The sequence below is a fragment of the Jaculus jaculus genome, chromosome 1 (assembly GCF_020740685.1).
Source record: "Jaculus jaculus isolate mJacJac1 chromosome 1, mJacJac1.mat.Y.cur, whole genome shotgun sequence".
Classification (NCBI taxonomy): domain Eukaryota; kingdom Metazoa; phylum Chordata; class Mammalia; order Rodentia; family Dipodidae; genus Jaculus; species Jaculus jaculus.
The window spans coordinates 237,871,055-237,888,387 of record NC_059102.1 but is presented as its reverse complement, the minus strand read 5'-3'; the positions used below and the strand labels follow the sequence as shown (position 1 = coordinate 237,888,387).

Sequence of the window (17,333 nt, the reverse complement as noted above, 5' to 3'; positions counted from 1 at the left end):
ATTCACTATGGAGTCTCAGGGTGGCCTTGAACTCACAGCGATCCTCCTACCTCTGACTCCCAGTGCTGTGATTAAAGGCGTGTGCCACCACGCCCAGCTAAATTTATAACTTTTAAGTGGCTTGGGAAATGTCCTTCACTTAATAGTGTTAGAAAACTAAATCTTGGGGCTAGAGAGATGGCTCAGCAGTTAAGACACTCATCTGTAAAGCCTGAGGACTCAGGTTCAATTTCCCAGTACCCACGTAAAGGCAGATGCACAAGGTGGTGCATGCGTCTGGAGCTTCATTTGCAGTGACTAGAGGCCCTGGCACGCCCACTCATTCCCTCCCTCCCCCCCACCACCATCTTGCTCTATCTGCCTCTCTCTCTCACTCACACACTCTCAAATAAATAATTAAATAACATTTTAAAAAAGAAAACTCTAATTTCAGAAAAGCGTATTTCTAATGTGGCTATTAATATATTTTGCTGGCAAAATTTTAGTAACACTTTATACTTGGCATTCCCATAATATTTTGTATATAATGTTTTGTGAACATGCCTGCAACCTGGCAAGCCTCCCAAGACTAAAAGGCTCCACACTCCCCTGGCCTGGCCTGGCCTCCAGCTACATGCTGCCAAGCTGGGCCTAGAGGAGGCCTAGCTCTGCTGCAGCTGTGTCAACCACGCTGGTGCTGCAAAGTAACACAGAGATGCTCTGTCACCCATTCATACGCTCAATGCTATTTTGTGTGTTTACGTAACACAGCTGAGACTTGCTTTGCACTATAAGAGGAACGTGCCATAAATATAATGACAAAAGAAAGCTGGGGCCTGCTTTGTAACATTTCATAGTTTAACCGTATGGAAAACAACAGGCAGGAGAAGACAGACTGTACAAGGGAAGGGCGACTGGAAGGAAAAGCTGGGACATCTTTATCAGTGGAGTAAGGTACACAACCATGTGCACAATGCCACATGTTGTGAATACAGATTTTTAAAAATCTATATGCTCCCTGGGAATGCATATGCTAGTGAAAAGAGCCAGATGTTTACATATAAAATATACAGTATTTTAGATGGTGCTAAGTGCAATGGAGAAAAACAATGCCAAGGGAGATAAAGTTGCTGGGGTGAGTGTGGCTGTATTACAAAGGTCAGTCAGGGACAGCCTCTCTGACTAGGTAACACGGGGACAGAAGGCAAGACTGCAATCTGCTGAGAGTTCCAGGTGATGGGAACACTCAGTGCAAAGGACTTGGGGGAGAAGTATGTTTGGCTTATTTGCCGAAAGGCAAGAATGCTGGAAGGGGAAGAGAAGCGAGAGCCTGGAGAGCAGGAAAGGACACAAGGGAAGACTGAGGAGCCAGAGCAATGCTGCTTTGAAGGTCGATGTCTAGTCGGGTTTCTAACCTCTCTCTGAATGTCCTGGGAAGGTGTGGAAGGAACTGAAGCATCAGATGATGACATGTAAACATCACTGAGACGTCAGGAGGGAACTGCAACAGGGATGACAGTGGCTTTGGCCCCAGCGGAAGCAGTACAGGCTGGAAGAAGTGGTCAGGTCGTTCACATATTTAGAAAGTAATCAGGTCGTAATACATATTAGAGCAAGTTGAGACTTCCCAAAACATTCACAGAATATGCAGTATTTAAGCAAGGTCCTTAAGGTGAGGGTAAACAGGTGCTCACCAGAAAGAAGAGGGAGGAGAATTCTAGCAGGCACAAGGCCAGAAAGCAGAGACCCAGAGCAGGGTCAGGGAATGACAAGCTGCTCAGTGACGAGAATTCAGGTGGATGCTGCGCTAGGGAATGGGCAGAGAGACCGGACACCAAGGTAGTCTGAGGTAACCTTATAAAATGGCAAGACAGAGTGTAAACTTTTACCATGGAAAGACACAGCAAAACATATAGAGCAAAGAGGTACAAGTCTCATATATTTATGGGAGCGCAGATCTGATGGCACTGGGTGGTAGAAGGCCACCTCAATGCCAACAGCAAAGTCAGGAATGGAAGATTCTGGGGAAGCCAACCTGCAGGGCCTCATGCCTGACCCAAGCACAGAATCAGTGAGCAGAAACCACAGGTAAGAGTCCTAAATTGAAGAACAGGATAAGGAGATGGAACCAAAGAAAAGAATGAGCCAGGGCAGAGTAACCCTGATCCTTGCTAAAATACAGGTCCCACCTTGTCACACTTGTGCTCCAAACCCTCTCCTGCCTCCTCATCCCAGAGTAACAGCCAGTATTCTTATGACAGAACATGGGAACATAACTGAACCTCTCACCATCTGACTTGCACTCCTCCTCTTTCATTCACCTCCACACCTGTCAGCTGCAGGTGCTTTTCCTTTGAAACACACCTCTGAGGCTTTTCTGTCTTCTAGAAACAGAGCATTCCATCCTAACTATCTGTTTTTACACTGCCATCCAGTGATGCTGCGCAGACCATCAACCCCATAGGACAGAAGCTAAAAGAAAGCAGGTGCCGTGTTCGTCTTCACAATTTCACCTTGAATGCCTAAAACGCTGCTGGGTACAGGTGATGACAGTGCAAGCACATGTGTTTGACTGTGTAACTGATTAACAAGGTCATGTTTAGTTAGATGTGCCTGGAAGACTTTTAGCTGGGCACCCAACAGGCAGTCAGGATTGGAGCACTGGAGGTCATGGGATGCAGAGATGGAGACAGAGTTTAGGACCACTGGAATAAAGGCAAGAGGCCTCAGGAGTAAGATACCAACACATGATATATCCATATGAAACATGTTTTAACAATAGTAATAATTATAAACATTTTAAAAAGGAGTAAGAGATGCAGGCAGAGAGGGATGCAGTAATAGTACACAGGCTTACAGATCAAGGAGATGCCTACAGTGCCTCAAGGAAAACCCTGATACACTTTCTGCTGTAAATCTCCAACAATTCTTGTGTAAATTTATCGATTTCTTTTATAAAAGGTTGAACTCTTGTATCTCCTCTCTTCCATCCCCATCCTAGAGATTTTTAAACATATCTCTTAGTTTCCTCAGCTCCAGAATGAGGTTTTTATACCACCTGCCTCCAAGGACCGTGGCAGTATTTAAATAGGCTAAAACATACAAATGCCCTTGGGACAGTACCAGATCCACCTGGCACATGAAGGGTGTACAGTAAGTGACCAAGGGAGGGAGGGGTGCACCGAGGAGAGCTGTGTGTTCCTGGGGAACACTCTTATACCTGGAAGTCAAAGTCTGTCTTCTAACCATGTCACCACTCATTTCCTGTGTTATGTGGCAAGCTAACAGAAGTCCTCTATGCAGCTCTGCCCTGGGCTTTTTGTCACTGTTTTGTTTGTGTCTTGCTGCCCCAGGTGTTCTGAACTGGAAAGTGGTACACAAAGAGAGGCAGACAGAGAATGGCCTCACTCCATGTCAGATCAACCCATCCCGCAGTTCCGACACTCAGACAGGAACACAGTATGGCCTGGTGTTTGAAACAGGAATGATAGGGCGCATCCCAGGCTCGCCAAACCTCCAGAAAGATAGGTGCTGACTACAGGCTTGTGAAATGAATGAGCTAGGCTGGGGTGACAACTAAATGTGAAAGCGCTCATCAAACTACTAGCATAATCTGTGCATGGTAAGGGGCAACAAGCAGACCCCAAACAGAGGCTGCAGAATGCCTTTTTTTTAATACCTGGTAGCTAAGCTGGTATTCTAGGGGTGAAGGCCTGTGTAAAAGGACCTAATGTCAGAGGTGCACTATTTATTCCTGACATTCAAACATGTTTTCAGGGCTGGAGAGATGGCTCACCGGTAAAGGCACTTTTCTGCAAAACCTAAGGACCTGGGTTTGGTTCTCCATTTAAAAAAAAAAGTAAAAAAAGGTAGCACATGTGTCTGGAGTTAATTTGCAGTGGCAAGAGGCCCTGGGGTGTCCATATTCTCTGTCTGCCCCTCTCTCGCCTTCTCTCTCCCATTCTCACTCGGTCAATTTTTTTAAAATTTTTTTTAAAGAGTATTTTCATTAAAATAAATATTATAGACAAAATGGAATACTGAGCCATACAAAGAAAATCCTGGCACTTTTAGTGAGAAGGATGCAACTGGAGAACATCATATTAAGGGGAACACCACCACATGATCTTACTCATTTAAAGAAACCAGCAAGTGAACCTAAGAGTACAGAATGGAATAGTCCCCAGAGATAGGAAAAGGAAGCGGTGTGGAGGGTTGTGGGGGGGAGGGGGAGATTTACCAAAGACATTATTGACTGGGAAAGGTGCTGGGGAAGGGGAGCAGAAGGGACTCAGGGAAAGAAGGGTAGACAGACACTGCCAAATGGATGCATGTTAGAAATATCACAGTGAATCCCATTAATTTATGTATAATTAAAATGTACTAATCATTATATTTGAAGTATCTTCAGTTCATCTTTTCTTTTGTTTTGTTTTTTTCAAGGCAGGGTCTCACTCTAGCCCAGGCTGACCTGGAATTCACTATGTAGTCTCAGGGTGGCCTGGAACTCATGGCTATTCTCCTACCTCTGCCTCCCGAGTGCTGGGATTAAAGGCATGCGCCACAACACCCAGCTCAGTTCAACTTTTTTTAAAAATATATTTTATTTATTTATTTATTTGAGAGCGAGAGGGGGAAGGGGAGAAGAGGGAGAGAATGGGCATACCAGGGCCTCCAGCCACTGCAAACAGACTCCAGATGCATGTGCCCCCTTGTGCATCTGGCTTACATGGGTCGTGGAGAGTCTAACAAGGTTCCTCTGGCTTTGCAGGCAAATACCTTAACCACGAAGCCATCTCTCCAGCCCCATCAGTTCAACTCTTAACAGAATAAATTTACTTCAACTATGGCTTCTATTTCTCATTACTTTGCTTTGCTCTTGTTTGGGATTCTTGGTGGTAAGAGTCTGTCTCTGTTGTTCAGGCTCTGAACTCCTGGGCTTATGTAATCAACCTGGCTCAACCACCCAAGTTGCCAGGGCCATAAGTATATACCAGAGCACTTAGTCTGCACTTAAACTCAGTCAGGTTTTATCAAAGCATCAAAGCACTAAGCCTTGTTATCAGGTGTATTTAACATGATTAGATACTGGTATCTAATTTTTGTTAGGGTCTTAAAAAAATAAGAAACCTGGCAGACTTGCTCCATTTGGATCTGGGTTTCTGCTTGTCCCTCCCTGTGGCTGGTCAGAGCACAGAGAGCTGATGACCTTTCCTATTTAGTCCTTCTTGTACTACTTACACAACACAAAAGCTGTGGGGCTGGCAGCTGCTTTATAACAATACCGATAATCAAGTGCCAGAAGGCACGTACCAATGGAAATATCAGCAAGCATTTCAGAACTGACGGCTTTTGTGGGTTTGCCTGCTTTAAAAGGACTTTTTAAAATTACTTCTTGCAAAAAAAAAAAAAAATACATGTTCACTGAAGATTATGTGAAAAACTAGATAAGCTCAAAGAATAGCCTATCACTAACACATATAACATTTCTGCATTCGTCTTTATAATCTTTCAAAATGCTAACTCTGCAGGGAGGGAGGGAGGGAGGGCTTGTGTGTGTGTGTGTGTGTGTGTGTGTGTGTGTGTGTGTGTGTGTATGTGAGAGAGAGAGAGACCAAAAATCATATAATACTAAATTCATTACAGAACTGGCTTTTCAAGGTAACTAGCCAGGTATAGTGATACAGCTGTAATTCCAGCACTGAAGAGGCTAAGGCAGAAAGACTGCAAGTTCCAAGCCAGCTTGAGCCACATAATAGACTCTGTCTTTAGAAAAAAAAAAAAAAAATGAAAACTACATACTTAGCGAAAGTGCTAAAATGGCTTACCTGCTGATAGAACTCATCATCCTTGGGGGTCAGATAAGGAAGCCAAGTGTCTTCAAACTCCTCAAGTAGTTTCAGTTTCTGTTAGAAATAATAATTACGTTACTGAATATAAAATGACCCACAATATAAATATAGGACAACATATATTTCCCAGAGAACACTAAAAAACTTTAGCATACATGAATTGTAAACTCTTAAAGAAATTAAATACCAACTGTAAAACATATCAAATTACACACAGTTTAATTATAAGATATAGGAAGAATCCACTCAAAATGATTGTATCTACTCTCATATTTCAAGAGATGATCTGATTCACTTCTCACATGCATCTTAGGATCAGGGTCTTTTCTCAACACCTAGAAAACCTTTTATCACCCCAAACTGTTTTCCACATAATAAGCCTTCCTGTCCATCCACTCTGAGACACAGTTAACCATTTCCATCATACTGGGAATACCAAATGGTACAATCAGCTTTGTGTTGTCAGAAAATACCCAACCAGAGTAGCTTGTGGGAGGAAAGTATTTATTTTGGCTTATAGACTCTAGCGGAAGCTCCATGATGGCAGGGAGAAATGATGGCATGAGCAGAGCGGGCATCACCTCCTACACAACAACAGGTGGACAAGAGCAGCCGGAGAGTGTTCCAAACACTAACAAGGGGAAACTGGCTATAACACCCATAATTCTGCCCCCAACAATACACTGCTTCTAGAAGGCTCCAATTCCCAAACTGCCACCATGTGGTGACTTAGCATTCAGAACACATGAGTTTGTAGGGAATACCTGAATCAAACCACCACATTCCACCCTAGCCCCATAAACTGATGTAAATGCAAGGTATCCTGATGTAAAATACAAAGCATTCAGTCCAACTTTAAAAGTCTCTATAGTATTTATCCCAATAATGTTGAAACATCCCCACCCCATAGTCCAAGGTCTTTTAACTGAGCCGTAATACCAAAAAAAAAAAAAAAAAAAAAAGGCATAATGGCACAGAATAAACATTCACACTGCAAAAGAAGTCACTGGGCAAGAGTGAATCAATACATAATTTAAAACAAACAGAGCAAACATCAAACTCAGTAACTCCAAGTCCAACAACTATAATCAGTGACAAGTCTCCAATTTGGATAAGTTTCTGGAGTTCCAATACCACCCCTCCAGCTAGGTTATGCACAGTCTCAGAAAAGTTCATCCAATGCCAGCAGCTCTCCTTGACAGTCATCCCATAGTCTTGGCATCTCCAGTGGGTCTCTGCTGCAACCCATGGTTCACCTTCATGGCTCCATCGGGTCTCCATGCAGGTAATCTAACAAGCCTGTTTCACACTGCCCATGGCCATTTCCAAAATACAAAACAGTGTGGCTAATTCAATGACCCTCTCTTTTTTGCATTTGTTATACTCCATAATACCAGGTGGGCTACCAACTTGTTAATATAGGAAGGAATAAAGCAGACTTTGAAGAACAGGACACTCTTTCAGCATTCAGGCCCCTTCAAAGGAGTATGCATCCTTCCTGTTGTCCCAATGCATGTCAGCTGGTCCAATTTCAATGGTTGTAATATTGAATTACTGCAGCTGAATGGACAGAAGTTTCAGCCCAAAGATTTCATTTCTTTCTGTACCATATCCCTCTGCTCCTACCAGTCCATTCCTATACAATGCAGCCCTGAACAAGTTCTCAGAAGACAGGCATAACAGCAAGCCTCTCACACAAATCACTTCTCACCCAGTCCAGGCAAACCTTTTTCTTCCCCCTTATAAGCCAAACCTCATAGTCCACAGTTCTTACTGCATTCAGATCTTTCAACTCTGACCAGACACCATCAAGCTTAAAGCACTGCAAGGTATCTCTTAGGCCAAGGTTTCCAATCCTTCCATATTTCTCTCTCTGATCAGTTTCAAATGATCAAAGCCACAGTCAGATTTCTAATAGCAATAACCCCACTTCTTGGCACCAATTTTACTGTTGTAGTCAGCATCATGTTGCTGTCAGAAAACACCTAATCAAGACCAGCTTATGAGAGGAAAGGGTTTATTTTGGCTTACAGACTCAAAGGGAAGTTCCATGGTAGCAGGGGAAAATGACGGCAATGAGCAGAAGATGGACATCACCTTCTGGCTAACATCAGGTAGACAACAGCAAAAGGAGAGTGTGCCAAACACTGGTGAGGGGAGGCTCTCTATAATACCCATAAGTCCACCCCCAACAATACACCATCACCAGGAGGCTCCAATTCCCAAATTGCCACCTGCTGGGGACCTAGCATTTAGAACATAAAAGTTTATGGGGAACACCTGAATGAAACCACCATCCCAAGTAACCCACATGTATTTATTCACATAACACTGGGATGAATAAATAGAATGTTTACTCATGCTATGATCATGTCCACATACAGCAATGTTTTTCTTAAAGTGATCTCTCATCTCTAAAAAATTACTCAATTTATACTAAGATTCATTGCTTCTTTTCCAATTTTATGAAGCACCTTTTGAAAGTACCCATAGCAATGAAACAAAACCATTGCCATAGTACTGTTAACCAGCAGTGAAACATAAGAACTGAGTATTGTATGCCTTACCTTGGGTCAATGCAGCCCTAGCCACTAGAGTATGATTTGGTAAATACAAAGTACATTCCAATAGCCACTATCTTTATACAGAATACCACCTGCTCAATCAGACAAAGTGGCCCCAAGTATTATCCTCTTCCACTCCAGGAAAACAGCCTTCACTCACAAACCTGCCTTAATCAGAGTAAATCAGAGCAGGCAGCCTACTGGGTAAGAACCCTAAGCTAACCTTTTCAACAATTTTAGAAAGTGAATAGTGAAAAAGATAAAAGAGAGCTGGAGAGATGGTTCAGTGGGAAAAGCACTTGCCACACAAGATAACTACTTGAGTTTGGACCCCCAGAACCTACGTAAAGCCAGACACTGTAACACTAGTTTCTGTCATCCTAGCAGGCCTATGGTGAGATGGGAGGCCAAGACAGGAAAATGGCACAGAAAGCTAGCTGACTAGCTAATCTGGTGAACCCAGCAGTGAGCAACAGTAGACCTTCCTCAAAAAGGTAGAAGGTGAGGACCAGCACCCTGAATGTTGTCCTCCAGTTACTATTGGTGTGAGGAGTTCATTCATGGTATGCATAAGCACCTGGTTCACATACATGAACATGCATGGACTCATATAGATAACAAAAAGAGGAATTAAATATAACAAGTGACAGGCCCACAAGAAATAAAACAGTAAGTTCTACTTTCTGTCTGATACTAGCGTATTATTTAGTTAAGGCCTTCAGTTCTAATAGTATTTTCTCACTCAAAATGGTAAGTGACTGCTGGTTTAAGTGTGACAGTTTGTATGATCAACTTGACAGGACCAAGAATCACCTGTGAGAGATTATGTAGGTTAAGTTAGCCTTCCTGCATGTCTATAAGGGATTCTCTTGATTAGGTTAATCAAAGTGAGAAGGCTTTAAATATTTGTGGCATCACTGCATGGGCTGGGGTCCTGGGATATATAAAAAGAAGAGAGCTGGCTGAGCAGCAGTGTTCACGGCTCTCTGCTTCCTCTCTGTACTGAATGTGAACAGCTGCCTCAATCTCCTGCAGCCATGTCTCCCTGACCAGGATAACTGTAAACATGAAACCGTAAGTTGAAGTAAAGTCTTAAATGCATTTTTGTCAAGTATTTTGTCCCAGCAACAAGAAGGCAACTAATACATTAAATATGAACTATTTTTCCTTAGTACGGACCTAATACTAAAAAGCATAGAATGGATAGTTTACTAATTGGTTAATGGCTCATCTACTTTCAGCAGTAAGCATTAGAGCACAAAAAACTTAAATGATATTTCCATGCATACACTTTCACATTTATGCGTACTATCACCACTTTAATCAAAAATCTATACTTGGATTTCTGTTTTAAGGTAAACACAGCCTGCATTTCCCTATGCTCTTTTTAATGGTCTTTAGTTCTTTAGTGTAATTTATAAAAACAAAGCATTACAGTATTTATAAATGTCACCAAAAAATTAGGCTTTGAGTAACTCAAAGACTCTACCTTACAAAAACCATCTTTAGACAAAGTTCTTCATGAGGATCTGTCAGTAAAGCTGTTCTGTGTATAAGGTATTTATTCCCAAAACAAATCATATATTCTATCTATGTGAGGATAAAGACTGAGAGACCTATCACACAGGACAACAGGCATCAACGGAGGCTGGAACTATTTGTAATTAATGCTTCAACCAAATAAAAACACCCACTTTGCACATCAGTTGCTGACCATCTGACAGGTATAAAACATTCAACGACACCCTGCGAGAACACAGTGAGTCCCAGGTCAGCCTGCACTGAGTCCCAGGTCAGCCTGCACTGCAGCAAAGCCCTACATCAAAACGGCAGCAGCAACAAGGGAACAATAAAGCCACAGTGGGGGAAGAGGGCTTGAGGGTGCAGAGATGGTCAAAGTGTGTTCCATTCATGTATGAAAATACTGTCATGAAACCCATAATTTTCTATAACATATGCTAACAAAAAATCAAAAATATCATAAAACAAGAGTCATGGATTTAGTTCTATCACCTAATATTCAACCTCATACATGAGGTTACATATACTTCATGCCCGTGTCATGTACAGGTAGACAGATACGTGTATGCCTAATTGGACAAACTCTAAGAAGCAATAAATGTTCTCATGTTGCAAAAAAAAAGACGTAATTTTTGAACTCTGGCACATATGTATGTATCAACAAAATTGTTTGTAATGAATAACAGATACTTTTGAAACATGGTGATTTCTTATTAAACCTAAAAGTGGCCAAGTGTGGTGACACACACCTTTAATCCCAGCACTCAGGAGGCAGAGCTAGGAGGATCATCATGAGTTTGAGGCCACCATGAGGCTACAGAGTGAATTCTAGGTGAGCTGGGACAGGAGCAAGATCCTACCTTGAAAGAAAGCAAATACAAGTGCTTATCGACAGGCCTCCAAAACAAGGTACAACATCTGTTTGTATTTAAATGCGAAAGCATTCAGGCTATGTAACAAACGTAAAGTAATCATGAGTTAAGATGGGAAATGAGTGAAAAACAGAGCAAGGCTGTTCAAAATATTCTGATTTATATGTATAACCAATTAACCATATTACATATTGCCAATTTCAACATATTACCTATTAATTCTTAACATGGGTTCCAGTACAACAGTGAAAATTATAATATGGACCTCTGTTTTAGGAATACATATTCTTGCCCACGTACAATGAAGCGCTTGTTGGGGGAACTCGCAGAGCAGCACACTGGAGAAAGAAAAGCAGTGCTCACAACTCCTCTGTGCCAATGCCATCAGGTAAAACTGCGCAGTAGGATGCACTGTGGGCCAGAGGCCCAGCGGCTGGCACCTCCCTGTCAGGTCTGGCTAGCCTCAGGCTGACACGCGCGTGGATCCAGACAGCTAGGCCTGCAGCACACGCTCTGCTCACAGGACTCTCTGCTGCCACACTCGTATCAAATACAACAAGCTACTCACAAATGCCACAGAAAGAGCCTCCGCTGTGCCCCCTGGCAGAGAAGGATAGGAAGACCCTCCCATGCACAGCTTCATACTCTTACTGAAGTTAGCTACAAAGATGAACTGCTTTATAACTCATAACTCAAAGGTGGGTCCCATGCACACATGCAGCATCTCCTTGGCCTCACCAGATGAAGCCGCAGACAATTCCCATGCTTCATCCATTTTATTTTCCATGCAGTCCCTTTATTTTATGCTCTAAGAGTAAGTTAAGCCTAGGCTGAACTAGCACTCACTATGTAGCCAAGGCCAGTTTCAAATCCCAGGCAATCCCGTCTCAGCTTCCTAAGGATTTATGTGAACCCCACCAGATATTAATGTGCCTAGACAAACCATAGAAGAGTATGTGTGTATGTAAATATATGAATATACATATATGTATATATAATTTCTTAATTATGCTGTGACCATCGAAGGTTTAACATAACAAAACTGTAAAATTTTAATAGGTGAAGAAAGTAAAACCAAGATATTAAGTGAATGATAAGAGATTACATTTTTGGTTACAATGTCATTTCCTAAGGACCATACAAAGTCATCCTCACTTCATTCCACAATATCCCAAAGCCAAGAAAAAAATGTGTCTTTCAAAATTAATTTAATTTTTCACTTAAAAAAGAGTATTATAGGGGCTGGAGCAATGGCTTAGCAGTTAAGGTGTTTGCCCACCAAGATTAAAAAACCCAGTTGATTCCCCAGAACCACATTGAGTGATATGCACAAAGTGGTACATGTATCTGGAATTTGTTTGTTGTGGCTTAAGTCCCTGGCATCTTCCCCCTCTCCTCTCTTCTCTATGCTTACAAATAAGTTGTTTTTTTTTTAAAAAAAAAAAAAAAAAAAAAAAAAAAAAAAAAAAAAAAACAGTCTTATGGGGCTAGAGAGATGGCTAAGCAGTTAAGATGCTTGCCTACAAAGCCTAACATCCCAGGTTCAATTCCCCAGTACCCATGTAAAGCAGGACACACAAAGTTGTGCATGCATCTGGAGCTTGTTTGCAGCAACTGAAGGCCTTGGTATGCCTATTCTGTCTGTCTGTGTCTCTCTGCTTGAAAATAAAAACATTTTTAAAGGAGATTATAACACAATACTTTTAAATTTTTTCGTTAAAACAAGCCCTAACTTTAAACTTTGAAAATCAAAATCTGTAACCACTGCTCTCAGACCCTCAAGATCTAGCTACATAGCACTAGTTTTCACAGTGTTGTGGACTTGTTTACATTCTAAATTATGGCTAAGTTTCCAGTCATCATGATGTATACTTGTTTACATTCAAAATTACTGCCAAAGCACCTGTCAATGTTTTTAAATATATCCATCTGTTAGTTTTAATTTATGCCATAGAAATGACTAGTTAACCTTTGATATTTTTAATTAGCTCTAGATATTCCTAGTAGATATAAAATCTGGAGGACAGTGTTAGATGGCATTTGATATTGAAGGAGTGACTCTAACAGTAGCTCGGAAGCAAAGCTTTCATAATACTATCTGTAATTAAAGATGATGGGTTTACTAAAAATACTGCACATGTATTTTCAATCTGCATAAAGGTTTCTGGACCTAGTGGTACCTATATCTGGAAGAATACAGAATGAGTCTGCAGGCTTGGTGTGACTGCTTCCCTCACTCACCTGGGTCCCGCCCCTAGACTATTCCTGATACTGTGAGCATCCACTGCATCAGTCAAGAAAAATGGTTGTTCCAAAGTCTAGAACTTTGGTCCCAGTTTACATGAAAGCCCTTGTATACACTACTGAATTTGTGACTTGCCTTCCTTGTCATTAATGAATGCCCTACTTATTTATCAACACTCCTCTTGCCACTGGATGCTAGAAATATAATAAAAGGAAATTAGTAACATAAATGACAAATTAAATTTATCAGTTTGCAGCAACAACAAAAGCTTTATCCTGAAATATTAAGAATACAAACTCATAAGTCGCATGAAAGACATAAGGCTTAATGTAAAATGTCATTTTAAAATAAAGAGAACTAGGATTTTATGAGATTTATATTTAAGAGCTGGGCATGGTGTGGTGGCACATGCCTTTGTCCCAGCACTCAGGAGGCAGAGGTAGGAGGATAGCCGTGAGTTTGAGGCCACGATGAGACTACACAGTGAATTCCAGGTCAGCCTGGACCAGAATGAGACCCTACCTTGAAAAACCAAAAAAAAAAAAAAAAAAAAACAGGAGAGACATTAATATTTAAATAGTATCATGTATATGCAAAAGTGTTTACTTTATGTCTTTTCCCCGTAACAAAAGATATACTAGATCCATTCAAAGCAGATCAGTTTTAGAAGGAAAGAATTGTGACAGTAAGGAAATTATGAAAATGAAATACAGAGTGGAAAAAGAATACAGGAAAGAAGTTAGCAACATAACTGAGCTATGTTAAGCAATTTACACATGTACTTGGAATGAGAAGAAATAATGGAAGAAAAAGATAATAGTGACCAAATATTTTCAAAATCTGACAGCCTGACTGATAAGAAAAAAAAATAGATGAAAGGAAAGCAATGGCCTTATGCTAATAAGTTCTAGAAATAATACAAAATAAATTTCTTGAAAGACACAAATTACCACAGTTTACTCTGACTCAAAACAAATCACAAAGGAAATTAATACAATTCAACGCCCAGACCAGGTAGAACTATCACAAGGAAAACCACCTATCTGTCAACATCTCTCATGCATGTGGATGTACAAATCTCAGAAACCCTCTCTATCTACTAAGCTTAGCAAAGCTAGAAGACTAACATACAAAAATCAGTTGTATTCCCACAGGTTAGCAAACCAACAGTCTTGAAACTGTAAAAAGTTACCATTTCTAATAACAGGATAAACTATGAAGTAATTATAGATACATCAGACATAGTGGGTTTTGTTAATTCATATAAATAAAACTACAAACTACAGTTGAAAGAAATTAAAATGTTAAATAAAGAAATATGCCAACTTCGTGGATCAAAAGATAAAAAGTATCAAATAAAAATTAATAAAATGTCAAACTGTCCCAAATTGGTATGATCTAATACCAAGATACCTGTGGGCTCAGGACCATTGCTGAAGAAGTAGAAGAAAGAATGTAAGAGCCAAAGGAAGGGAAGGAGAATTCTGGAATGCTGTCTTCCAGACACAAAGTGGTCATCACATTCATGACCTTACAGTGGCTGACACCTCCTACACAAGACCAGTATAATATGAGGGCAAAAGTAAATGATGACATCAAAATAGACCAGTTGAAAAGAAGAAACAGTTCAGTGGTGAGGGGATACTGGAGCTGGGGACCAAAGGTGTGAGGAGGGGATTGTGATCAGGACACACTGTGTATATGTATGGAGGTTGTTGGCATTTTACAATTTCAACTAAGGTCAAGCCTCTCCAGTTAGCCTCCAAAACCATTGTTTTTAAAATTTTTGTATCTTTACGTTAAATTCTGAATTAATTCACCAATACTCTTTCAATTTATTTTCTTTGTCATTGTGTCACATCTAACATTCATCCTATCTGTTAAGTCTATTTCTGTCAGGTAGCTACCTGTAATCCTAGCATAGAAGAGGGGAAGGACCCTCTTTCCGTCTCCTACTAGGAGAAATGCAGCTTTACCCCAAGCCCTGGCTACAAGTAGACAGCCCACTTCTAGGCCAATCTCAAGTGATCAAGTTAGTTCCTATTCCTCTATGAGAGTAAAATTCCACCTGTCATTTCACATCCAGAGGGTTTGCCAGAGCATGACTTCAGTATAGCTTATTGTCCCTTTACAATTACCTCTTCCCAGACCCTCATGTCACTTGTCTACAAGCTTAGCTATGACTGGTTTTCTTTCATTCTTTTAATGCCTTGTATCCACCATTGCTATGGATTCAGAATAGAATGCATGTGCATTGTGCAATTCATTAACTAGAGAGTATAGGATTATTTAGGATAAAAGATTCATAGTGGGAAATTTTCTAAGTTAAAAGTGATTCTGAGGCTGGGGAGATGGCTAGTGGGTCAAGTTCTTACCCAGCAAATATGAGAACCTGAGTTCAGACCCCAGAACTCATGAGAATCCAGATGTAGAAGCTTTATCTGGAATCATGAAACTCGAAAGTAAGGAGACGAGGCAGGAGGATCCCTGAGCTTGCGGCCACCCAGCCTGGCGTCCACAAAGCAAACAACAAAGAGGCACCGCCTTACCCAACATGGAAGACAAGGGCCAGCACGGAGGTGACCCTCTGGCCTCCACACTGCACTACGCACCCGTACTCACCTGCGCACACACACGCGCACGCGCATGCGCACATGTGTACACCAAATGACTCACGACAACTTTTAAGGTTTTAACTCACACAGTTAAGCTGCTGGACTTCTGGTATCAATCTGTATGTTCAACAGTAGACAATTCCCACTTTTTCATTTACTCAAAGTCCAGTTATTACCAAACTTTTGCATCTTTGACAAACTGATTAATGAAAATCCAATTTCTCTGCTCATTTTCCATGTCTTTGTGAATCAAGCTGAGTAACGTTTCATATATTTTCATGTAAAGCCAATGAGTTGGGACATTGTACAGTCTGACTAACTAGTTAGCATTTTCTTCCTCTTTTATTCAGAGCACCTTTCTAGGGGGCTTCTCCATCCCTAGCAGAGTTTACTGTGCTCAATTCATCTTCCAACGTGTTTTAAATGTTCACTCTAAGACAACACCTTTCACCAGAGGGTTTTTCGATTGGAAAAAAAAAAAAAAAAAGTCTCATTCAAAAGAAAAATTTAGAACTAAACAAAAGCCACAGATTCAAAGTAATATACTCTAGTCTCCAGGTAAACTGAATACCAAAATCTGCCTATCCCACTTGGGTGTTTTTGTTTATTTGCTTTTCATGCTTAGTTTTAAGCTCTTACTTATAATCCAAGTTTCAAATGGGAAAAGAAGGTGTGGTGTGCTGAAGAAAGAAAATTCTGCTGAAAACTAACTAAAGTGGATGAAAAAAGAAAGACCCAGTCAGGGAGTGACTGTGGAAAGATTGGAACTTTGGGGAAATTTTATGTATCTGGAGAATATGACATTAATATCAAAGCAATAGTAAAACAATATGTTAGGTTCTTTCCTAAAGACCAATGAATGACTCAAACAATTCTAGCCTCTTTTGGCCCCAACCACTTTAACGGCATCACAAATTCTACTGTCCTCGAGTCAGCTCCAAGTAATTCTACTGAGAACAGATACCACCAACCAAGAGTCATCCTCACAATCAAATACAGTCCATGCTTCTGTAAGCAAATACAAGAGCAAAGGGAGTACTCATTCCAAACCATAGACCAGAGATAACAGAATTAATTAAAACTCCCTCGCTGCCATTCTACCTACATGCCAGCTCCAAAGACATAATAATACAACCCTTTGACATTTCCAAGAGGCAAAATCCCTCTGTTCAAATGAAAAAGCCAAATTCTCCCAGCTATATTCCAGGGCACCGTGCACCCTGAAGCTGTGTACCTCGGAGTCCACTGAAAGGTCAGAAGACAGGGTTCCATGAGACTCGCCACATGTCTGATCAAGCTTAGCATTCCCTGCTGGCAGTCCAACTGTAAATAATCACACTTGAGACCAGGAAGATTTCCGATTTTCTTTGTAATTTCACAAAGCTTTACCCATTAAATCAAGATCAAACAACCTGCCATGGGGAAGCAGATGCATGTGGCACTGCAGTAACGTCATCAGTGAGTAACCTCGGTGACTGTCCATTTAATAAGCCTTTGCCCTCCGCTGTCCCTCATAGGCTCTCTGCTGTTGCCAAAGTGAGTGCTGCATAAGCAGACCTTCAATACCTCCCTTTGCGCTGCTGCAACTAAATTATACAAGGCATGATATGTTATCTTAACAAGAGAAAAATCCCTTTAGCTGCTGACACAGTTATATCAACTGGTTTTGTCTAGCAGTGATGAAA

General features: G+C 41.0%; 1 protein-coding gene across 1 annotated transcript in view; it reads right to left on the bottom strand.

Annotated features, from left to right (window-relative positions):
- The window catches only part of Fto (FTO alpha-ketoglutarate dependent dioxygenase), a 404,358-nt gene that overhangs the window by 297,559 nt on the left and 89,466 nt on the right, over positions 1–17,333 (bottom strand). The window contains exon 2 of the mRNA XM_004664799.3: positions 5,808–5,885. Within this exon, the coding sequence (XP_004664856.2) occupies positions 5,808–5,885 (78 nt within the window). The remainder of the gene's footprint in view (positions 1–5,807; positions 5,886–17,333) is intronic.